Source organism: Benincasa hispida, chromosome 5, assembly GCF_027475165.1.
Source record: "Benincasa hispida cultivar pf3 chromosome 5, pf3_genome.v1.1, whole genome shotgun sequence".
Taxonomy (NCBI): Eukaryota; Viridiplantae; Streptophyta; class Magnoliopsida; order Cucurbitales; family Cucurbitaceae; genus Benincasa; species Benincasa hispida.
This window is the reverse complement of record NC_143482.1, coordinates 1637645-1656708: the sequence shown is the minus strand read 5'-3', so window position 1 is coordinate 1656708 and position 19064 is coordinate 1637645. Positions and strand designations below refer to the sequence as shown.

Sequence of the window (19064 nt, the reverse complement as noted above, 5' to 3'; positions counted from 1 at the left end):
ATGGCAACAGAAGATGATCTTCTACCTCAGCATGTTGTATCTTGTTCATATTTTGAAGGAAGATTTCCCAATTACCACACCAAAAGCTGTAACTCCTAAAACGAAAGTTGCGAAGCAAGCATGGATGCATTCAGACTTCATATGCCATAACTATATACTTAGTGGTCTTCAGACACTTTGTATGATGTCTATTGTAATGCCTATAATACATCAAAACTATTGTGGGAGGCATTAAACAAGAAGTACAAGCTCAAAGATGTTGATGCTAAGAAACTTCTCGTGAAAAAGTTCTTAAATTACAAGATGATTGATACCAAGTTGGTGGTCAATCAAATGGAAGAATTGCAAATTATCATAAGTGATTTGCAAAGTAAAGGATTGGAAATTAGTGAGCCATTCCAAGTTGCTGTTGTAATTGAGAAGCTACCTCCTTGCTGGAAGGACTTCAAATGTTATCTCAAGCACAAGCGAAAAGAGTTATCCATGGAGAACTTTGCAGTGAAACTCTGTATAGAAGAGGATAACAAAAAGAGAGGTAAAAATCCACTGGAAATTGAAGCCAAGACTCATGTTGTTGAAGCTTCAAAACATAAACCCAAGATGCAAAATTTCAAGAAGCATCATGGGCAAAAGAATGATCTTAGCAACTGCATGCGAGGAAATTGTTGGGTTTGTGGCAAGAGTGGTTATATTGCTGTAATGTGCAGACACAAGAAAGGACAAAATTCCAACAATCAAGTCAACGTTGTGAAAAATGATGATCTGGTTGCCGTCATTTTTTAGGTAAATATGACTTCAGACACCAAACATTGGTGGATTGATATTGGTGCTACTAGACATATTTGTAAAAGTACCTGTACGTTACATATGAGAAGCTAGATGGCAACGATAAGTTGTCATGAGAAATGCTTCAATCACCTCTATGGAAGGCAAAGGGAAGATCCTACTGAAATAAATTTTTAGAAAGATACTTACCCTTAATGATGTGTGACATGAGCCAGAGATTCGAAAGAATCTAGTGTCATGAACCCTACTTAACAAAAATAGATTCAAAATATTTGAATCAGATAAATTATTTTGACAAAGGGAGGTACGTATGTGGAAAAGGATATCTAAGTGATGACATGTTGAAACTGAATGTACTGACAAAAATGCCAAAGAAAAATAATAATATCGACTCTTCTATTTATATTGTTGGCTTGTATGATGTTTGGTATTCTAGATTGAGGCATGTCAATTATTATTCTTTAAATAGAATGGTAAGCTTAAGACTATTGTCGAATTTTAACATTGATAATAGATACAAATGCGAAGTTTGTGTTGAATCAAAGTTTTCTAGAAAAGTCATTTTCATTTGTGGAAATAAGTAATGAATTATTTGATTTAATCCACAGTGATGTATGTGACATGAAAAGTATTCCCACAAGAGGTGGTATGAGATATTTTATCACATTCATTGATGATTGTAGTAAATATTATTATGTATATTTATTACACAGTAAAGATAAAACCTTTAATTTTTAAAAAATATATAAGGCAGAAGTTGAAAATTAATTTGAGAAGAAAGTAAAGGTGCTCAGATCATATAAAGGTGATGAATATGAATCATCATTTTATGGATTCTGTGAAGTTAATGGTATAATCCATCAAACTACGATACCTTATATATCACAACAAAATGGTGTAGTTGAAAGAAAGAACTGGACTTTAAAGGACATGGTTAATTACATGTTAAATAGTTCAGGTTTACCTCACAATTTGTGGGGGGAAGCTTTGCTGACAATAAATTTTATACTAAATAGAATTCCACATAAGAAAACTAATAAGTCGCCTTATGAAGTATCGAATGGAAAGTTAACCTCATATAAAATGCTGAAAGTGTGGGGTTGTTTGGTAAAGATACAAGTTCCTTTACCAAAAAGGACCAAAATTGGGCCTAAGATAATTAATTATATGTTTATAGGCTATGCAATGCATAATGTTGCTTATAGATTCATGGAGATTAAATTAGAAATATCTGAATCAATAATAACACCATAATGGAATCTATTCAAACTGAATTCTTTGAGGATATTTTTCCTTCAAAGGAGGAAGGACATAAAATTATTAGTGTCAAAAGAATTAATTGTTAGGGTTTGTGCCCTAAAGTCTCGTGTCCAGTAGTTTATAAACAACTTTGTACGAACACTTGTGATGTATAATATAAATGATATTTACTTCACTACTTGACTTTGCACATTTAGATGTTTTTCATTTTACCACAAACCAATAAACATAAAATATCTTATTATCTGTATGTGACTCAAGCATGTATGTGGTGACATACAAGTGGATTATGTCTTGAGTGATAACCAAAATGGTCTGTAGTATATGGATATAGGAAGGAAACCTTACCCTGGTAACTCTACGGATGCGGCCCGTTTTGTGGAATGGTCACAAGTGTTGTGACTTGTCACAGATGGTCTGATCTTGATCGTTCGTGTAGGGGACATGCGAGCGGGGGCGTCTTATACAAAGCGTTTGTATAAGACCTGACTACAAAGTGTTAACGTCTCGTTATATAACACCGTTCATAACTGAGACTTCACATCACTAGGATGACCATAGGTAACATGATCTCAATCCTGAATGAATTGGAAACTCCTACCATTGAGGGTGGTCCTTTGATTTGCATGGGTGCGAGTAGCCAGAACGCCGACTCAAACCTACCATTTTGGAGATTCGTCTGATTTGGGAGCTGGGAACTCAGCTACACAAAATGGAATTCACTCCTTCCCCGAAGCAGGGGCAAGTAGATAGATAGCTCCCTTAAAGGCTGATTCCAAGGCTTGAATGATATGGCGCCACACACCTTCTCTTGGCTCGAGAGGTGTTCACACATAGTAGGACTATGTTGTATTGTTCATTAGAGGGATCAGTGGTACTTAAAGAGGAAGATGTAATTACAGGGGCAAAACCGTAAATTGGCCTACTATAATTACGAGCATCTGTGAAGGGTCATCATACTGATGATTGGTTATATCCAATGGACATAGAAATATATCTATGGCAAGAAGAGTTCAATTGTCAATCTTTAGTGGAATGTCTGGTAGTTAACGGATAGTGGATATCGTGACTAAAGAGTTTAGTCAGCTATTCACGTACCATTGGAGCTTCGAGCCTTAGGTTCATAAGGTCCCTTTGATAGCTTGGATACAAGTTGAGAGTCAGTTTTTGGGTCAATTTGAACATTTCAAATTGACAAGAGGGAGTTTGATTATATATGATATAATTGAACGAGTTAATTAAATATGATATAATTAACTTTATGTATGAGATACATTAATTTGGAGGAAATTGGATATAAATATGATTTATATCTAGTAGAGAAAAAATATTATAATTAATATTTGATATTAATTGATAAGTTATGAATGTGATAAGATTACATTCATTGGACAGTTATAAAGGAAATAGGAAGGCACTCTTCTTTTAAAATAACGTATGAGTGCATTATAAATAGCAGACGGTGTGTTGATCTCGGTGTGCGTGGGTATTGTGAAAAAGATAGTGTCATCGTTTAGAAAATCAGTGCCTATACGATAGGGACTGTACGATCGCTTACATATATGATATTGTTAAACGATCGTATACTGATTATACCGTCGTGCGCTATTACCTAAACGATCGTTTACCTTTTTCTAAGCGATCGTTTAGCTCCCAATATTTACTAAACGATTGTATAGACGATCGCTTAGTTTTTCCTACGCGATCGTTTTGGACGATCGCTCACCCTTTTCCTACACGATCGTTTACATTTTCCTACACGATCGTACAGACGATCGTTTACTTTTACTACACGATCATACACTTTATCTAAACGATCAAGCATATTGTATATGCGATAGATGACCGCATCTCCCACTTGCTTGATCGTTGTGTACAGTTGCTCTTCCTCCTTCCCTCTACCAAATCCGAACAAAGCCTACACTTTGGATTCTCAATCTAAGAATACTGAGGGCTCTAAGTGATGTCGTCTTCTCCAATTCCTTCTGTTTGAGTGATGATTGTTCGAGGTAGACGATTGGGCTTCATACTCGAGAAATCTTCATCTGGTATGATTTCTTGATCCCTTGATCCCTTTAGCATTATGAAAGTATGTTTGAATATATATGCGGTAATTTTGTCACAATGAATTGGAAAGATCCGCTTCCGCTCGTAGGTACTTTTGAATAAGAGTTCCTTCATTAATGAGGTTAGCTCTTTGAAAGGTCAAAACAATCAGAATACTGAGTCTGAACCCAAACGAAGCAAAAGAGCTAAGAAAGCTACTTCGTTTAGACCTGATTTCATAACTTATATGATAGAAGGTGAGCCTTAGACTTTTCAAGAAGTTGTATCATCTCCTGATGCACCTTATTGGAAAGAAGCTATCAATAGTGAGCTGGAATTTATTTTATAGAACAATACATGGGTATTGGTTGATTTACCTCTTGGAAGTAAACCAATTAGGAGTAAATGGATTTTTAAGAGAAAACTAAAGGTTGCACGATTGATAAATACAAAGCTCGGTTGGTAGCTAAAGACTTTTTCCAAATTGAAGGGCTAGATTTCTTCAATACATATTCTCTAGTGACGAGGATTACATATATACGGATGTTAATTGCAATATCAGCTTTATGAAATTTGGAAATCCACCAATTAGATGTAAAAACTGCATTTTTAAATGGAGATTTAGATGAAGAAATTTATATGGAACAACTGAAAAGATCTGTTGTTAAAGGACTTGAAAACAAAGTTTATAAACTTGTCAAGTCTCTTTATGAGTTGAAACAAGCACCCAAACAATGACATGAAAAGTTTTGTCACACTATATTATCAAATGGATTTAAGATAAACGAGTGTGATAAATGTGTCTATGTTAAAACCGTAGATCAAAAGTATGCCATTGTTTGCTTATATGTGGATGATATGTTAATAATGGACACAAATAGAAGTGTTATTGATTCCACTAAAAGGATGTTGAAATCAAACTTTGATATGAAAGACCTTGGTCTTATTGATGTTATCCTTGGAATTCAAATAATAAGAAATCCAAATGGACACATACTTTCTCGTCTCACTATGTAGAGAAAGTGTTGAGAAAATTTGATCATTTTAAGAGTAAGCCAATTGTTATTTCATTTTATCCAAATTGTAAGTTGAAGAGAAAAAAATGATGAAGGTGTGTCTCCTCTAGAATATTCTAGAGTTATTGGTAGCTTAATGTGAAGAACATTCCTCCTTAAGGACAAACTTCAGATCCTCAATGATGAGTATCATCGTGAGCATATGTTTCCAACTTGAATAGCTTTGGCCATTCAGTTTTTCTGCGCTAAATAAATTGATAGTGGTTGATGCCATTAAAAATCGTTGCTGAAAAAAACGAATAACCTTTTATAAGACTTTGCAAAAACCACATTTTTTAACCAATTAATTTTAGGAAAACAGATTCCAAGTACCCTAAGTGAAAAGACTTCTACTTTACAATGATGCCCCAGCGAGGCAGGAGAAACGTCACCAGTAGGGTGATCAGATGTCCCCTTCACTGGGATGAGACATTCTCAACCATCAGGCAGAACCAACTCTTGGAACTAAACCTAATAGCCACAATTTGTTCGGTCTAGAATAGTTAACTCTTAACAATCCTGCGTAAGTGTAACCCCTCGTTTTCGGCCCCAGAGTCCCGCCCTAATGCGTCCACTGTAGGAAAAAAAGTAGATTAGAAAAAGAGACTAAGTAACATTATCCTCTTACAAGAGATCAAATAAAGAAACGCGCAAAATAGCCATCCTATAGGGGGACACACCCAGGGTGCCACGAGGCAATGCGCAGAAACTTTATTCAATCCAATGAGGGAGACCAAAAGATATGTTGTCACACTTCCCACTCCTACTTACTATGAACACTCTCTCCATCCACTTTGATATTGACCTACATAAACACCATCCGAGGGGGACACGCCAAAGGTGCCTCGATGCCGAGAGTAGATCTTACAGTGTGGACTATGAGGGAGAAATGCGAGAGGTGAAAATGAAGCATCAAATGCCCCAAGAACCTCCCACTGAATGTTCTACCTAAGGGTTTATTAACCTAGACTATCCAGCTACTGATAATGATCTAAATAATTTATTAAGTTTGCTAAAAAATAACTTTTATCTTTAAAATTAAAAACAAAAACAAAAAAACAAAAAACAAATACAAGTAGTCACATTAAACTCTTTAATGGATTGGCCTTAATTTGCATGCATGCATCAAATCTATCTAAATTACCTTTCCAGGTAGGTTTCCAGGTAGGGGTGTTCTGTTGCCGTCATCTTAAATACCGCAGCCTAGACAGAACCCGCCTTCGACAAAAGGTCTATTATAGATAGATTTTCTACATATTAATCTTTTACTAATTATTTTAGTTATAATTTCATTTTATAACCATTTATAAAATAAACAACTAAAACACTCATGGCACATAACGAAGCATTTATAACGCTTATAAATATAACGTTAAATAATACAATATACATAAATATAAATCTTATATTATATGATGCATGAGCATGCACTCATGTAAATTAAATTATTATTCACTAAATCATAACACTTATAATAAAGAGAGTATGCATGACCTAAGGTGAGATTTATCTATATGTGCATACCATATGACATATATATATATATATATATATATATATATATATATATATATATATATATATATCACATGTATAAAACCATGGATTAATGGACTGGGATGAACCAAAACAAAACCGGAATGAGAAAACAAACTATTTACATAATTCAGCTGAGCAAACCGGTTCACAAGCGAACCGGGTCTGGAACCACCGAGTGAGCTCCCATCGTATAATAAACGTCTCCAGGTAAACGATCGTATAGCGTACACTAGATGATAGCGTAGAAGCTAAACGATCGCATAGACAATAATGAGGTTGTGAAGCCTGATCGTCTAGACGATTGCTTAGCACGTGAAAGGTAAACGATTTACCATGCAATTACTCCGTGATCGTATAGTCAGTAACTAAGCGATGAGGCTTGCTGAGCTATACGATCGTCTAGTGCGCACGCGCGTTAAACAACAACCGAGCATCCGATACTCAACGATCGTCTACCTGATCGTCGACACGATGCGATCAACCCTTGATCGCGTACCCGATCATCGACACGATGCGATCAACCCTTGATCGCGTACCCCATCGTCTACACGATGCGATCAACCCTTGATCGCATACCCCATCGTCTACACGATGCAATCAACCCTTGATCGTATCCATCCTCGAAGCATCGCAATGCTTGCTCCGATCTTCTTCACGAACGACTCAAAACTCAAACAGACTTTGAATTACAGACTCGATAACGATTATCAAAGCTAAAAAACGTAAGGGCCTTTATTAACAACCGCAAATGTAAAAGAATTAAATCAAAACGATGCTACCATCCACGAAAACATCCATTAATCCGCACATCCACAACAATTTAACGAATTTAAACATAGTAGACATGCACCCACCAAGAACGTATATGTCATTCGTTCAACAATGAAATTGGAATATCAAAAACCTGGTGCTCTGATACCAATTAAAGGAACTTTTATTCAAGAGTACCTACGAGCGGAAGCAGATCTTTCCAATTCATTGTGACAGAATTATCACATATACATTCAAAATATACTAATGTGCATTCATAATGCTAAAGAGATCAATATATCATACCAGATGAAGATTTCTTCTTCACAGCGAGTCTAAAACCCAACTGTCTACCTCGAACAATCACCACTCAAACAGAAGAAAATGGAGATGACACCACCACTCAGAGCCCTCAGTATTCTTTGAGTGAGAATCTAAAGTGTGGGATTTGTTCGGATTTACTAGAGGGGAGGAGGAAGAGAGACCGTACACAACGATCAAGCAAGTGGGAGATAAAGTTGTCTATCGCATAGACAAAATGCTTGATCGTTTAAGTGAAGTATACGATCGTGTAGGAAAAAGTAAGCGATCGTCTAAATGATCGTGTAGGAAAGGGTAAGTGATCGTCTAAACGGTCGTATAGGAAAAGGGTGAGCGATCGTCTAAACGATCGTGTAGAAAAAACTAAGCGATCATCTATACGATCGTTTAATAAATATCAGGAACTAAACGACTGCTTAGGAAAAGGTAAACGATCGTTTAGTTAATAGCACGCGAAGGTGTAGTCAGTAAACGATCGCTTAGCAATATCGTATATGTAAGCGATCGTGCAGGCACTATCGTATAGGCACTGATTTTCTAAGCGATGACACTCTCTTTAACACAATGTCCGCGCCTACATTCTCAACACAACGTCAGCTATTTATTCTCTCAAAGTGATCTTTTAATACACTCATCCGTTATTTAGAACAGAAGAGACGTCGTCTCATTTCTTTTATAACCGTCCAATGAATGTGATCTCATCATATTCATAACATATAAATTAGTATCATATATTAATTATAATATTTTTCTCTACTAGATATAAATCATATTTATATCCAATTTCCTCCAAATTAATGTATCTCATACATAAAATTAATTATATCATATTTAATTAACTCGTTCAATTATATCATATATAATCGAACCCCCTCTTGTCAATTTGAACATTTTAAACTGACCCAAAAACTTACTCTCAACTTGTATCCAAGCTACCAAGGGAACCTTATGAACCTATGGCTCAAAGCTCCAACAATACGTGAATAGCTTACTAAACTCTTTAGTCACGATATCCACCATCTGTTAACTGCCAGGCATTCCACTAAAGACCGACAATTGAACTCTTCTTGCCATAGATATATTTCTATGTCTATTGGATATAACCAATCATCAGTACGATGACCCTTCATAGATGCTCGTAATTACAATAGGTCAATTTACGATTTTGCCCCTGTAATTACATCTTCCTCCTTAAGTACCACTAGTCCCTCTAATGAACAATACAACATAATCCTACTATGTGTGAATACCTCTCGGGCCATGAGAATGTGTGTGGTGTCACATCGTTCAAGCCCCGGGATCAACCTTTAAGAGAGTAATCTATCTACTTACCCCTACTTTGGAGAATGAGTGAACTTCATCTTATAAAGCTGAGTTCCTAGCTCCCAAATCAGACGAATCCCCAAAATGGTAGGTTTGAGTCGGCGCTCTGGCCACTCGCACCCATGTAAATCAAAAGACCGACCTCAATGGCAGGAGTTCCCAACTCACTCAGGATTGAGGTCATGTTACTTATAGTCATCCTAATGAAGTGAAATCTCAGTCATGAACGGAGTTATATGACAAGACATTAACACTTCGAGGTCAGGTCTTATACAAACTCTTTGTATAGGACGCCCCCCCTCGCATGTCCACTACACGAATGATCAGGATCAGACCATCTATGACAAGTCACAATATTTGTAACAATTCCACAAAGTGGGCCGCGTCCGTAGTGTTACCAGGATAAGGTTTCCCTCCTATATCCATATACTACAGACTATTTTGGTTGTCACTTAAGACATGATCCACTTGTATGTCACTACATACATGCTTAAGTTACATAAAGACAACCAGGGATATTAAGTTTATTGGCTTGTGGTAAAATAGAAAACATCTAAATGTGCAAAGTCAAGAAGTGAAGTAAATACCATATATGTTATACATCAGAAATGTTTGTACAAAGTTGTTTACAAATTATAGAACACAAGACTTTAGGGCACAAACCCCAACACTATGATCATCCTATGAAATGTTAATCTCTTCAATTAACGGTGTAATAAAGAGAGATTAATTATTTCGTGGTTCAGTCTTATACAAACTTTTTGTGTATGATATCTCTACACGCATGTCTCCACATGATCAATTAGGATTAAATAGTTTGTAACACTTTACAACTCTTATAACAATTACAAAGTGGGTCATATTCGTAGTGACACCAAAATAAGACACCCACTTTTATTTGTATACTACAGACCATTTATGTTATTACTTAAACATGATCCACTTGTATGTCAACCACGTAAATGTTTAAGTTACATAAAATAACCTTGGATCTTGGTTTATTGGATTAAGTTAATGCAATCTAAATGTCGAATAAAACAACTCATTATTTTATTAAATAAATAATTCATATACAAATTATAAATTATAAGAACCAAGAGATTTAGTGCATCAATCCCAATAATATGATTAGTTTAATGTCTTTTTTTCCCAATCAAAACAATATATTTAAATTTGAAGGATAGGGAGTTGAATTTATAATCGTAAATTTTATAGTATAAATGTCATGATAGATAAATTTTACCTGGGTGATACAACAAACTCATTTAATAGAACTTACAAGCAAAATTGTATGGTTGAAATAAAATGTCAAATGTGATAAAATTCATCTATAGCTTTCACAAAAATTCTACCACATTATTCGCAGCATTTCTCATTGACCATATAGACATTTGGGAGTGGCTTTTTCTATGGTCGTTAGGTAGGTGACGGGACTTTTTGGTTGAACATGCTTGTTCTAAATATTTCATGAATCATGAGTTACATGAGAAATAATGAATATCATTTTTATATTTTCAATAATATAGTGCAAATTTTATTAAACAATATATTCCAATAAAATTGTAGATTTTTTTTTAAATTTTGATCCTAAACTTTTAGATTCGTCAAATTGCATTCTAAACCTAGAAAGTTTTTTAATTTTAATTCTCTAATAAGTTTTTTCTCTCAATATCGCTAAAAACATATTCTCTAGCAAAATTTCATTCTCTATCTCTGATAAACCATGATAAACTACTATCGGTATCTATTTGTGTCAGTATCTATCTATGTCATGATAGACACAGCTAGTAGTCTATTGTGGTCTATCGCAGATATAATGTGATATTTTGCTATTATTTGTAAATATTTTCAACAGTTTTATCATTTAAAATAATTATCCATATTTTTATGATACAAAATTGATAAAATTGTAGAGAAAAACAATATTAGAATAACTAAAAAATATGTGTGAATTTTTATAAAGTTATTTGATGGTTAATATGTGCATTGGTCAAACTTATTTTCTTGTAACACTTTATTTATCGAAATCTGTGAGTTTACGAAGATTCTTACACTATTTTAGATTAAAATTTGTGGGCAAATTAGCTAAAATTGAAATAAAGTTTAAGGGTATAAATTGATATTCTCGAGCATGTGTAGATTTCTTCCAATGTTGATTTTACAAAATGGATGATTAAAGTAAATGCATAAATGATTCTAAAAAAAAAATCTAACTAGAGTCAAAATTGATTTATTTATAAAAGTTTAGGAATTTAATTGATACGATTATAAGTTTCACACGAGATTTTTCCAAACAAAAGGTAAGGGAGGGTATACATTGATAGACTTACAAAACTTCTTGATTTAAATGTTACATTTTTTAGTTCATGATTTAAATTTATACAACTTTAAAAGTTTGAGTATGAAATGATATTTGTCTAGATTGGGTGTAAGTGGGTCGAGTCGGGTTGATTTTCCTTAAAAAAATCGACTCGACCCAATTTGGTTTCGTACGGACAAAACCCAATCTGATTCACTTTGGGTCATGTCTAAAAGTGAGTTGGGTCACTTATGCTTTTTGTGTGTATCTTATATTCTGAAAAAAAAAAAAAAAAATGGAGAACTTAAATTAACAAGGAACTCTTCGGCACAGTCTCATGATCAAATTATGCGAAAGATCACAAAAAATATCAAAATGGTAAACCCCTTCTTCTTCTCCTTCTGATTTTACTTCTTCTACTCCTACATCGTCTTCTCCTCTTTCTCATTCTCCTTATCCTCCCCATTCTTCATTTTGAGAGAGAGTAGAGGGTTCTGGTTTATTTTGTTAAGAACTAATCCAATTCAAAGGTTCGATCGAGTTTTTACCCTCCTAATTTTTCCTAACTTATTTTTATTTTACTTTAATTTTTTCAAGTAATAAATTCTCCACAATAGTAGGTGATTTTACCCAAAAATAAAACGAAAAAAAGAAAGAAAATAGAGGGAGAATATACCTTTTTAATGGTATTTGTATTCAAATAGTTGGTTGGTGATCATTTTTTATTTTATTATAAGAAAAAAGAATAAGCACACTCTTAATATAACCTAATCTAAAAAGTAATGGATACACTTTTCGAAAAAGATATCTTCATCAATGTGTATAAAGAGTGAATCTCTTATTTATTTGTATGAACCAACTCTTTTTATTTATAAAAAAAAAACCCAAATAACAGGTGAAAAATTAATTATCTATTTTTCCCCTTTAAACACATTATAATATTTTTCTGATCATATTTCGTATTAATGGGATACAACGAACTGGTGTGAACATGAAGAGCACAATAAGAAGATGGATACAATAAAATATAATATTAAAATAAATATAACATAATATAATAATAAAATAAATAAATATTAAAATAAATTAAACATAATATATAAATATATGAAATAAATAAATAATAAAAATAAATAAAATAAAAAGAATGAATTTCTCCACTTTCTCCAATCTTTATGAATTTTACCCAATGTGTGTTCCAAAACCCACCAAATGCCAATATTTATAGGCAATTTGGCAAGTAAGAGTTGAATTACATGGATACATTGTGTAATATTGAGACACATGGATAACAATTTGGGAAATGGGAGCATGACACATGGACAACAATTTGGGAAATGGGAGCATGACACATGGTCAATGGACAGTAAGCATGAGTATCTAATGGGCATTTATTATCATAATATTCATAATACTCCTCTTAGATGCCCATTATATATATGAAATATGTCTCGTTAAAACCATACTAGAAAAAAACCTAATGGAAAAAAATCCTAGTGAAAGGAAAAAAGCACATATTTCATATAATTACTCCTAAAAGTATATTTACTCCCCTCATGTAAACATCACTTTGAGATCTTTGAGTCACCGTAATCCAATATTGTGCACCGGATTTTCAAAGATTGTGGTAGGTAATGCATTTGCAAATAAGTCTGTCAAGTTATCTTTCAAACAAATTTGTTGTACAGTGATGTCGTCATTTTCTTCAAGATTGTGAGTGTAGAAAATCTTTGGGGAAATATGCTTTGTTCTATATTTTTTTTAATATATTCTCCTTTGATTTAGGATATGCATACTGTGTTGTCTTCGTATAATATCGTTGGAAGATTTTTAATAGAAGACAAACCACATGTTCCACAAATGTGCTGAGTCATTAATCTTAGCCATACACATTCTCGACTAGCCTTGTGAATTGTAAGAATTTCAGCATGATTTGAGGAAGTGGTCATTATGGTCTGTTTCACTGATGGTCATGATATAAAAATTCTTCTCCATATACTAAGTAATTTGTTTAAGATCTAACTTGTATGGGTTAGGTAACTAACCTACATCTTTACAACCAACTAGATCATAATTAGATTTATTAGAATAAAATAAATCAATGTAAACTAATTCTTAAATAAAACGTATCATATGTTTAACTCTACTCCAAGATCCTCATTTTGGAGGAATATCATATATATGTAACAAAATCACTAAAAAATACTACAGATGCAGTGTATAAACTAGTCAAGCTATATAAGTGTACTTATTTATCAAAATTTATGGTTCTTCAGGACCTAACATTCTTCATCATATTTCTCAGATCATATGATATATCTGAATGAACCACCTGAAGGATCTCATACCGAGAGTTCCATGAGCGGATTCAGATCACTCCGATCTCACCGTGACCGAAATAAAAACAATATACATTCAATACAAACAGTTATGCAAACAAAGACTAATTAATGACATGCTACTAACAATAAAATCATAAGGGAAATATTTCCATACCAGTTGAATACTATCTTCGAACTTCGGAACCCCAACGCAGCGGATCCCTCCAACAGATCTACCAACACCCAGCGAGAACGTCGATTGCAACAATACGATCAACGTGAATACAAACGCAGCAACAGGGACGACACCACCACTAATAAGTCCCAGGTATTCTCGGAGTGAAAACCCAAAGGGTGGGCTTTGGTGAATTTGGTTGAGGACGGAGGAAAAACGAGTCATGTAAGCAATAAGCAAGTGGGAGAGAAAACAACGTTGTCGTATAGCAGAAGTGCTTATCGCATAGGAGGAACTACACGATCGTGTAGGATTTGTTGAACAGTCGTTTAGGAAAAGGTATACGAGCGTTTAGCTAAATCGGCACACTATACAAACGTTTAGTTAAATCGCGATGTGGACGATTGTCTAGGCGGAGAAGCAACTATCGTATAAGCTCTCGAGCTATCGTTTCATGAAATCTTTTTGGGCGAAAGAATGAATATCGATTGTACGATTCAAAATGAAAACTTTTTTCATTTTTAACCCATCGGTTACCATAACCAACGTTGCCCACTACCCATATCCGAACATGGAAAAATGATTAATTATCATATAATTAATCAATTAATAAATAAATAAATATAATCATATTATATTTATATCCTATAGTTTGATATCACATATCTACTATAGTATTTTTTTCCTCTACTTGATATAAATTATATTTATATCTAATTTCCTCCAAAATAATGTATCTCATACATTTGCCAATTATATTATATATAATCGAACTTCCTCTTGTCAATTTGAACATTTTAAATTAACCCAAATACTGGTTCTCGATTTTTATCCAAGCTACCTAGGGGACCTAATGGATAATTGGCTCGAAGCTCCAACGGTATGTGAATAGCTGACTAAACTCTTTAGCCACGAAATCCACCGCCCGTTAACTATCAAGCATTCCACTAAAGACCAACAGTTGAACTCTTTTTACCACATATATATTTATGTGTCCATCGGATATAACCAATCATGAGTACGATGACCCTTCACAGATGCTCGTAAGTACAGCGGGGCCAATTTATCGTTTTGCCCCTGTAGTTACATCTCGCTCCTTAAGTACCACTAATTCCTCTAATGAACAATACAACATAGTCCAACTATGTGTGAACACCTCTCAGGCCAAGAGAAGGTGTGTGGCGCCACATCGTTCAAGACCCGAAATCAACCCTTAAGGGAGCTATCTATCTACTTACCCCTGCCTCGAGGAATGAGTGAATTCCATCTTGTGTAGCTGAGTTCCCAACTCCTAAATCAGACAAATCCCCAAAATGGTAGGTTTGAATCGGCGAACTGGCCACTCGCACCCATACAAATCAAAGGACCACCCTCTATGGCAAGAGTTCCCATCTCACACAGGATTGAGGTCATGTTACCTATGGTCATCCTAGTGAAGTGAAGTCTCTGTCATGAACGGTGTTATATAACGAAACGTTAACACTTCGTAGTCAGGTTTTATAGAAACTTTTTGTATAGGACGCCCCCGCTCGCATGTCCCCCAACACGAATGATCAGGATCAAAACATCTGTGACAAGTCACAATACTTGTGACCATTCCACAAAGTGGGTCGCATCCGTAGCGTTATCAAGATAAGGTTTCCCTCCTATATCCATATACTACAGACCATTTTGGTTATCACTCAAGACACGATCCATTTGTATGTCACCACATACATGCTTGAGTCACATACAGATAACCAAAGATTTTATGTTTATTAGTTTGTGGTAAAGCAAATAAAACAAGAAAATGAACAAAATATAAAATGTGAAGTAAATATCATATATTAACAACACAAGCGTTCGTACATACTGTTACAAACTACAGGACACGAGACTTTTGGGCATCAACCCCAACACCACCATAAGAGTATTCAATGATGTACATAATCCACAAAAGATCATTAATGTATAAATTGATGCAATTCTATTTGGTCTATGCTTTATTTGCAAGCTAAGGCAAAATTTATCATCTCAATTTCTTTCTTTAGAAATTCTATTATTTTTTAAATCTCTTCAGGAGTTTCTGCTATGCTTTATTTACAAGCTAAGGCAAAATTTATCATCTCAATTTCTTTATCTAGAAATTCTATTGTTTTTGAAATCTCTTCGGGAGTTTCTGCTCAAATCATCAATAAATAATAAATCTTAGGTTGTAATTACTTAATAAAAGAATATGGACAAATAGGGTTATTTTTGTACTCTCATACCAACAAATATTGAATAAGATGATTATATCAATTCGTCAGGAATATTATATAAGAATCTCTATGATATATATATGATTCTCTAATATTCGAATTATAAGATTATGATACCTTTAATTCTTTAGAAATTTTCATAAATAAATATCATTATTAAGAGATTCATATAAATGTGGTACGATTGCATCCATAAGATGTATATTAAACTTTTCATATACAATCAGATAAATTGATTATCTCATGGTATTGTATATCGACAATAAGGGAATATGTTTTGCTTCCAGCCTTGTCAGTTTAAAAAAATATTTTCTACTTGCAAGTATTGTACGTGTAGTTGCACTGTCTGCCAAACATAGATCTTCTTTACTCAATTTTTAGTCACTCAACATACGAAAATGATCCATGTTTCTTCATTAAAAAATAATAATTACAATAAGAAAAACAACACTTGAAATATACAAAATTTAACATTAACCAAGGAGAAAAAACATGAAAAAAAAATGACAACATTATACGAGGGGTGGAATCGGTTCAGTTCGGTTCGGTTTGGCCTGTTTGGTTCAGTTTGATGGCCAAACCGAACCGAACCGCTTTTATTTATATATGAAACTGAACAGAACCAAACCGGTTCTATTCAATTCGGTTTTGTTTCATGAATCGGTTTCAATGAAACGGTGGTCTACTGGTCTTTCCTGCGCCCTCTGGTTCACGAAAAAAGAATGACGAAAGTCTTTCCTCTGGTTCACGAAAGAAGAACGGCGAAAGTCATGACGTCCTCTAGTTCACAAAAGAAGAAAGGCGAGCGAAACTTTCCTCTGGTCGACAAAAAAAGAACGGCGGCGGCGGCGGTGGCAAAAAAAGCCCTAAAACTTCTTTTGAAATCGAAATCAAAAGCATTGCGTTGTGCTTGTGCATACTGCATGCGGTCGCCTTTCCTCTGGTCGATGAAAGAAGAACAACGGTGGTGGAGAAAAAAAACCCTATAACTTCTTTTGAAATCGAAATCAAAAGCGTTGCGTTGTGCATACTGCCCTGCGTGCGGTCTTTTTCTTGCTTTAGTTTTAAATTTATATATATATATATATATATATATATATATATATATATATATATATATATCGGTTTTCAAGCTTCCAAACCGTTTAAATTCGGTTTCAACAGCCCAACGAACTGCATCGAACCGAAAAATTCGGTTTTGCTTAAAAATCGATTCAGTTTTGCAATTTGGTTTGGTTTGAGCAGTTTTGCTGTCCACCCCTAATTAATACTAAATATTATCAAAATCAAAAGAAACGTTTATCATGCCCTCAATTGTGCCAATTTTCTCTTCAGAAGTTTTGGAAAAATGTGCCACATAAAAATATGTTATATTAAACGGATAAAATATCCCATTATCCTAGTATGCAAAATTTGTTTCCATATTTTTTCCTTTTTTCTTCAGTGATGCTTGATAGAGATCAATTAAGTGTTTTGATGTACAACAGGTACGTGACCAATGCTCAGTCATTCCACATCGAAAGCATTTATTTTCAACACTTTTTGAACTATTATCATGTAGAGCTTTTCCTTTGTGATTATCATTTTGTGTGGTTCTTTTAAAATTTCAATGATTAGAACAACTAACACAAAAATAATTATTATTTATTCCTCTGCCATAGTCACACAACCGCGACCGCGACCTCGACCCCGATTATTAACATTCACAACATTCACTTCAAGGAATGATGTTGTTCCAATTGGGCGAGATTCATGATTTTTCATCAATAACTCGTTATTTTATTTAGCCACAAGAATACATGAAATTAGTTCAGAATACTGTTTAAAACCTTTCTCTCGATACTGCTACTGCAAAAGCATATCCGAAATGTAGAAAAATATTTTCTCTAACATATTGATTTAAAATTTTGGAGACTCAAATGCATCCATTTACGACGAGTTTTAGGGGAAAAAAAAATATTTTCTGATGATCACATTTTTACAGCATCCAGGTGTATTGTGGCATCAAGTATTAATGACAAATTATTACCATTAATATCAAATGCTACAAATTCTAATTTTATGATATTTTTCTTAGTAACATTATTACAAAATGTTGAATTGATATTAGAAATTTAATAGATGTTAAATATGCCAATAACATTAAATTTATTAATTATAACGAAGAGAAAAAAAATCGACATATCTTTATGACCTACGTTTAGTGGGAAAAATGATAAGAGTTTGTGTTGATAGCACGTTGTGAACTTGAGGAGCATAACGGGAACACGGATATCAACAAAATTAATATAATATGATATAATAATAAGATAAATAAATATTAAAATAAATTAAACATAATATATAAATAAATAAAATAGCAAAATATAAAATAAGAAAATTCTCTAAATTATCCATTTTCTCCTAATTTCATAGATTTTGCGCAATGTGTAATGTTGAGATATATGGACAATATTTTGAGAAATTAGAACATGATACGTGACAAATAGACACTAAACATGAGAATCTAATGGACATCTATTATCATAATATTTATAATATGAACAACTTTATATTTTAGATTAAAATAATTACATGGAAAAAACAAGTAATAAATACAAAAAAATTACAAATATATAGAGAGAGTTACAAACAAAAATAAAAATAATAAAATTCCGTTGCCGGGACTTGAACCCGGGTCTCTCGGGTGAGAGCCGAGTATCCTGACCAACTAGACTACAACGGAAGTTGCAAATTAAGCGGCATTAGTAAATATCTATATTAAAACAAATAAAATTATAAGAAATGTTACATTTGTGCTACTTTTTTTTTTTTCTCTGTTTTAAGTTCAACATTAAAAAAAAAAAAAAAAAAAAAATTATTTTAGGGCATAAATATTTATATTTATATTTTATTTTATTTTATTTTAATCTCAAAATAAAATAAAAATAATGACGTAAAATTGTTTAT

At 33.6% G+C, this 19064-nt stretch overlaps 1 protein-coding gene and 1 non-coding gene across 2 annotated transcripts; one reads left to right on the top strand and one right to left on the bottom strand.

Annotated features, from left to right (window-relative positions):
• On the top strand, positions 1-783 carry LOC150035830 (uncharacterized). Its single transcript, XM_090313956.1, has 2 exons — positions 1-88; positions 173-783. Exons 1-2 carry the CDS (start codon positions 1-3, stop codon positions 781-783), a joined length of 699 nt encoding a protein of 232 aa, XP_090170082.1.
• A 17984-nt stretch (positions 784-18767) lies between these two features.
• Positions 18768-18840, bottom strand: TRNAE-CUC (transfer RNA glutamic acid (anticodon CUC)). The gene has a single exon. It is a non-coding gene; the product is annotated as a tRNA-Glu (tRNA).
• Between the last annotated feature and the right edge of the window lie 224 nt (positions 18841-19064).

Bases quoted from the DNA above. Each gene is read 5' to 3' on its own strand.
- LOC150035830 (XM_090313956.1), top strand. From the start codon at position 1: ATGGCAACAGAAGATGATCTTCTACCTCAGCATGTTGTATCTTGTTCA. The intron at 89-172 runs GTAACTCCTAAA...AGTGGTCTTCAG, and splicing joins CAATTACCACACCAAAAGCT to ACACTTTGTATGATGTCTAT.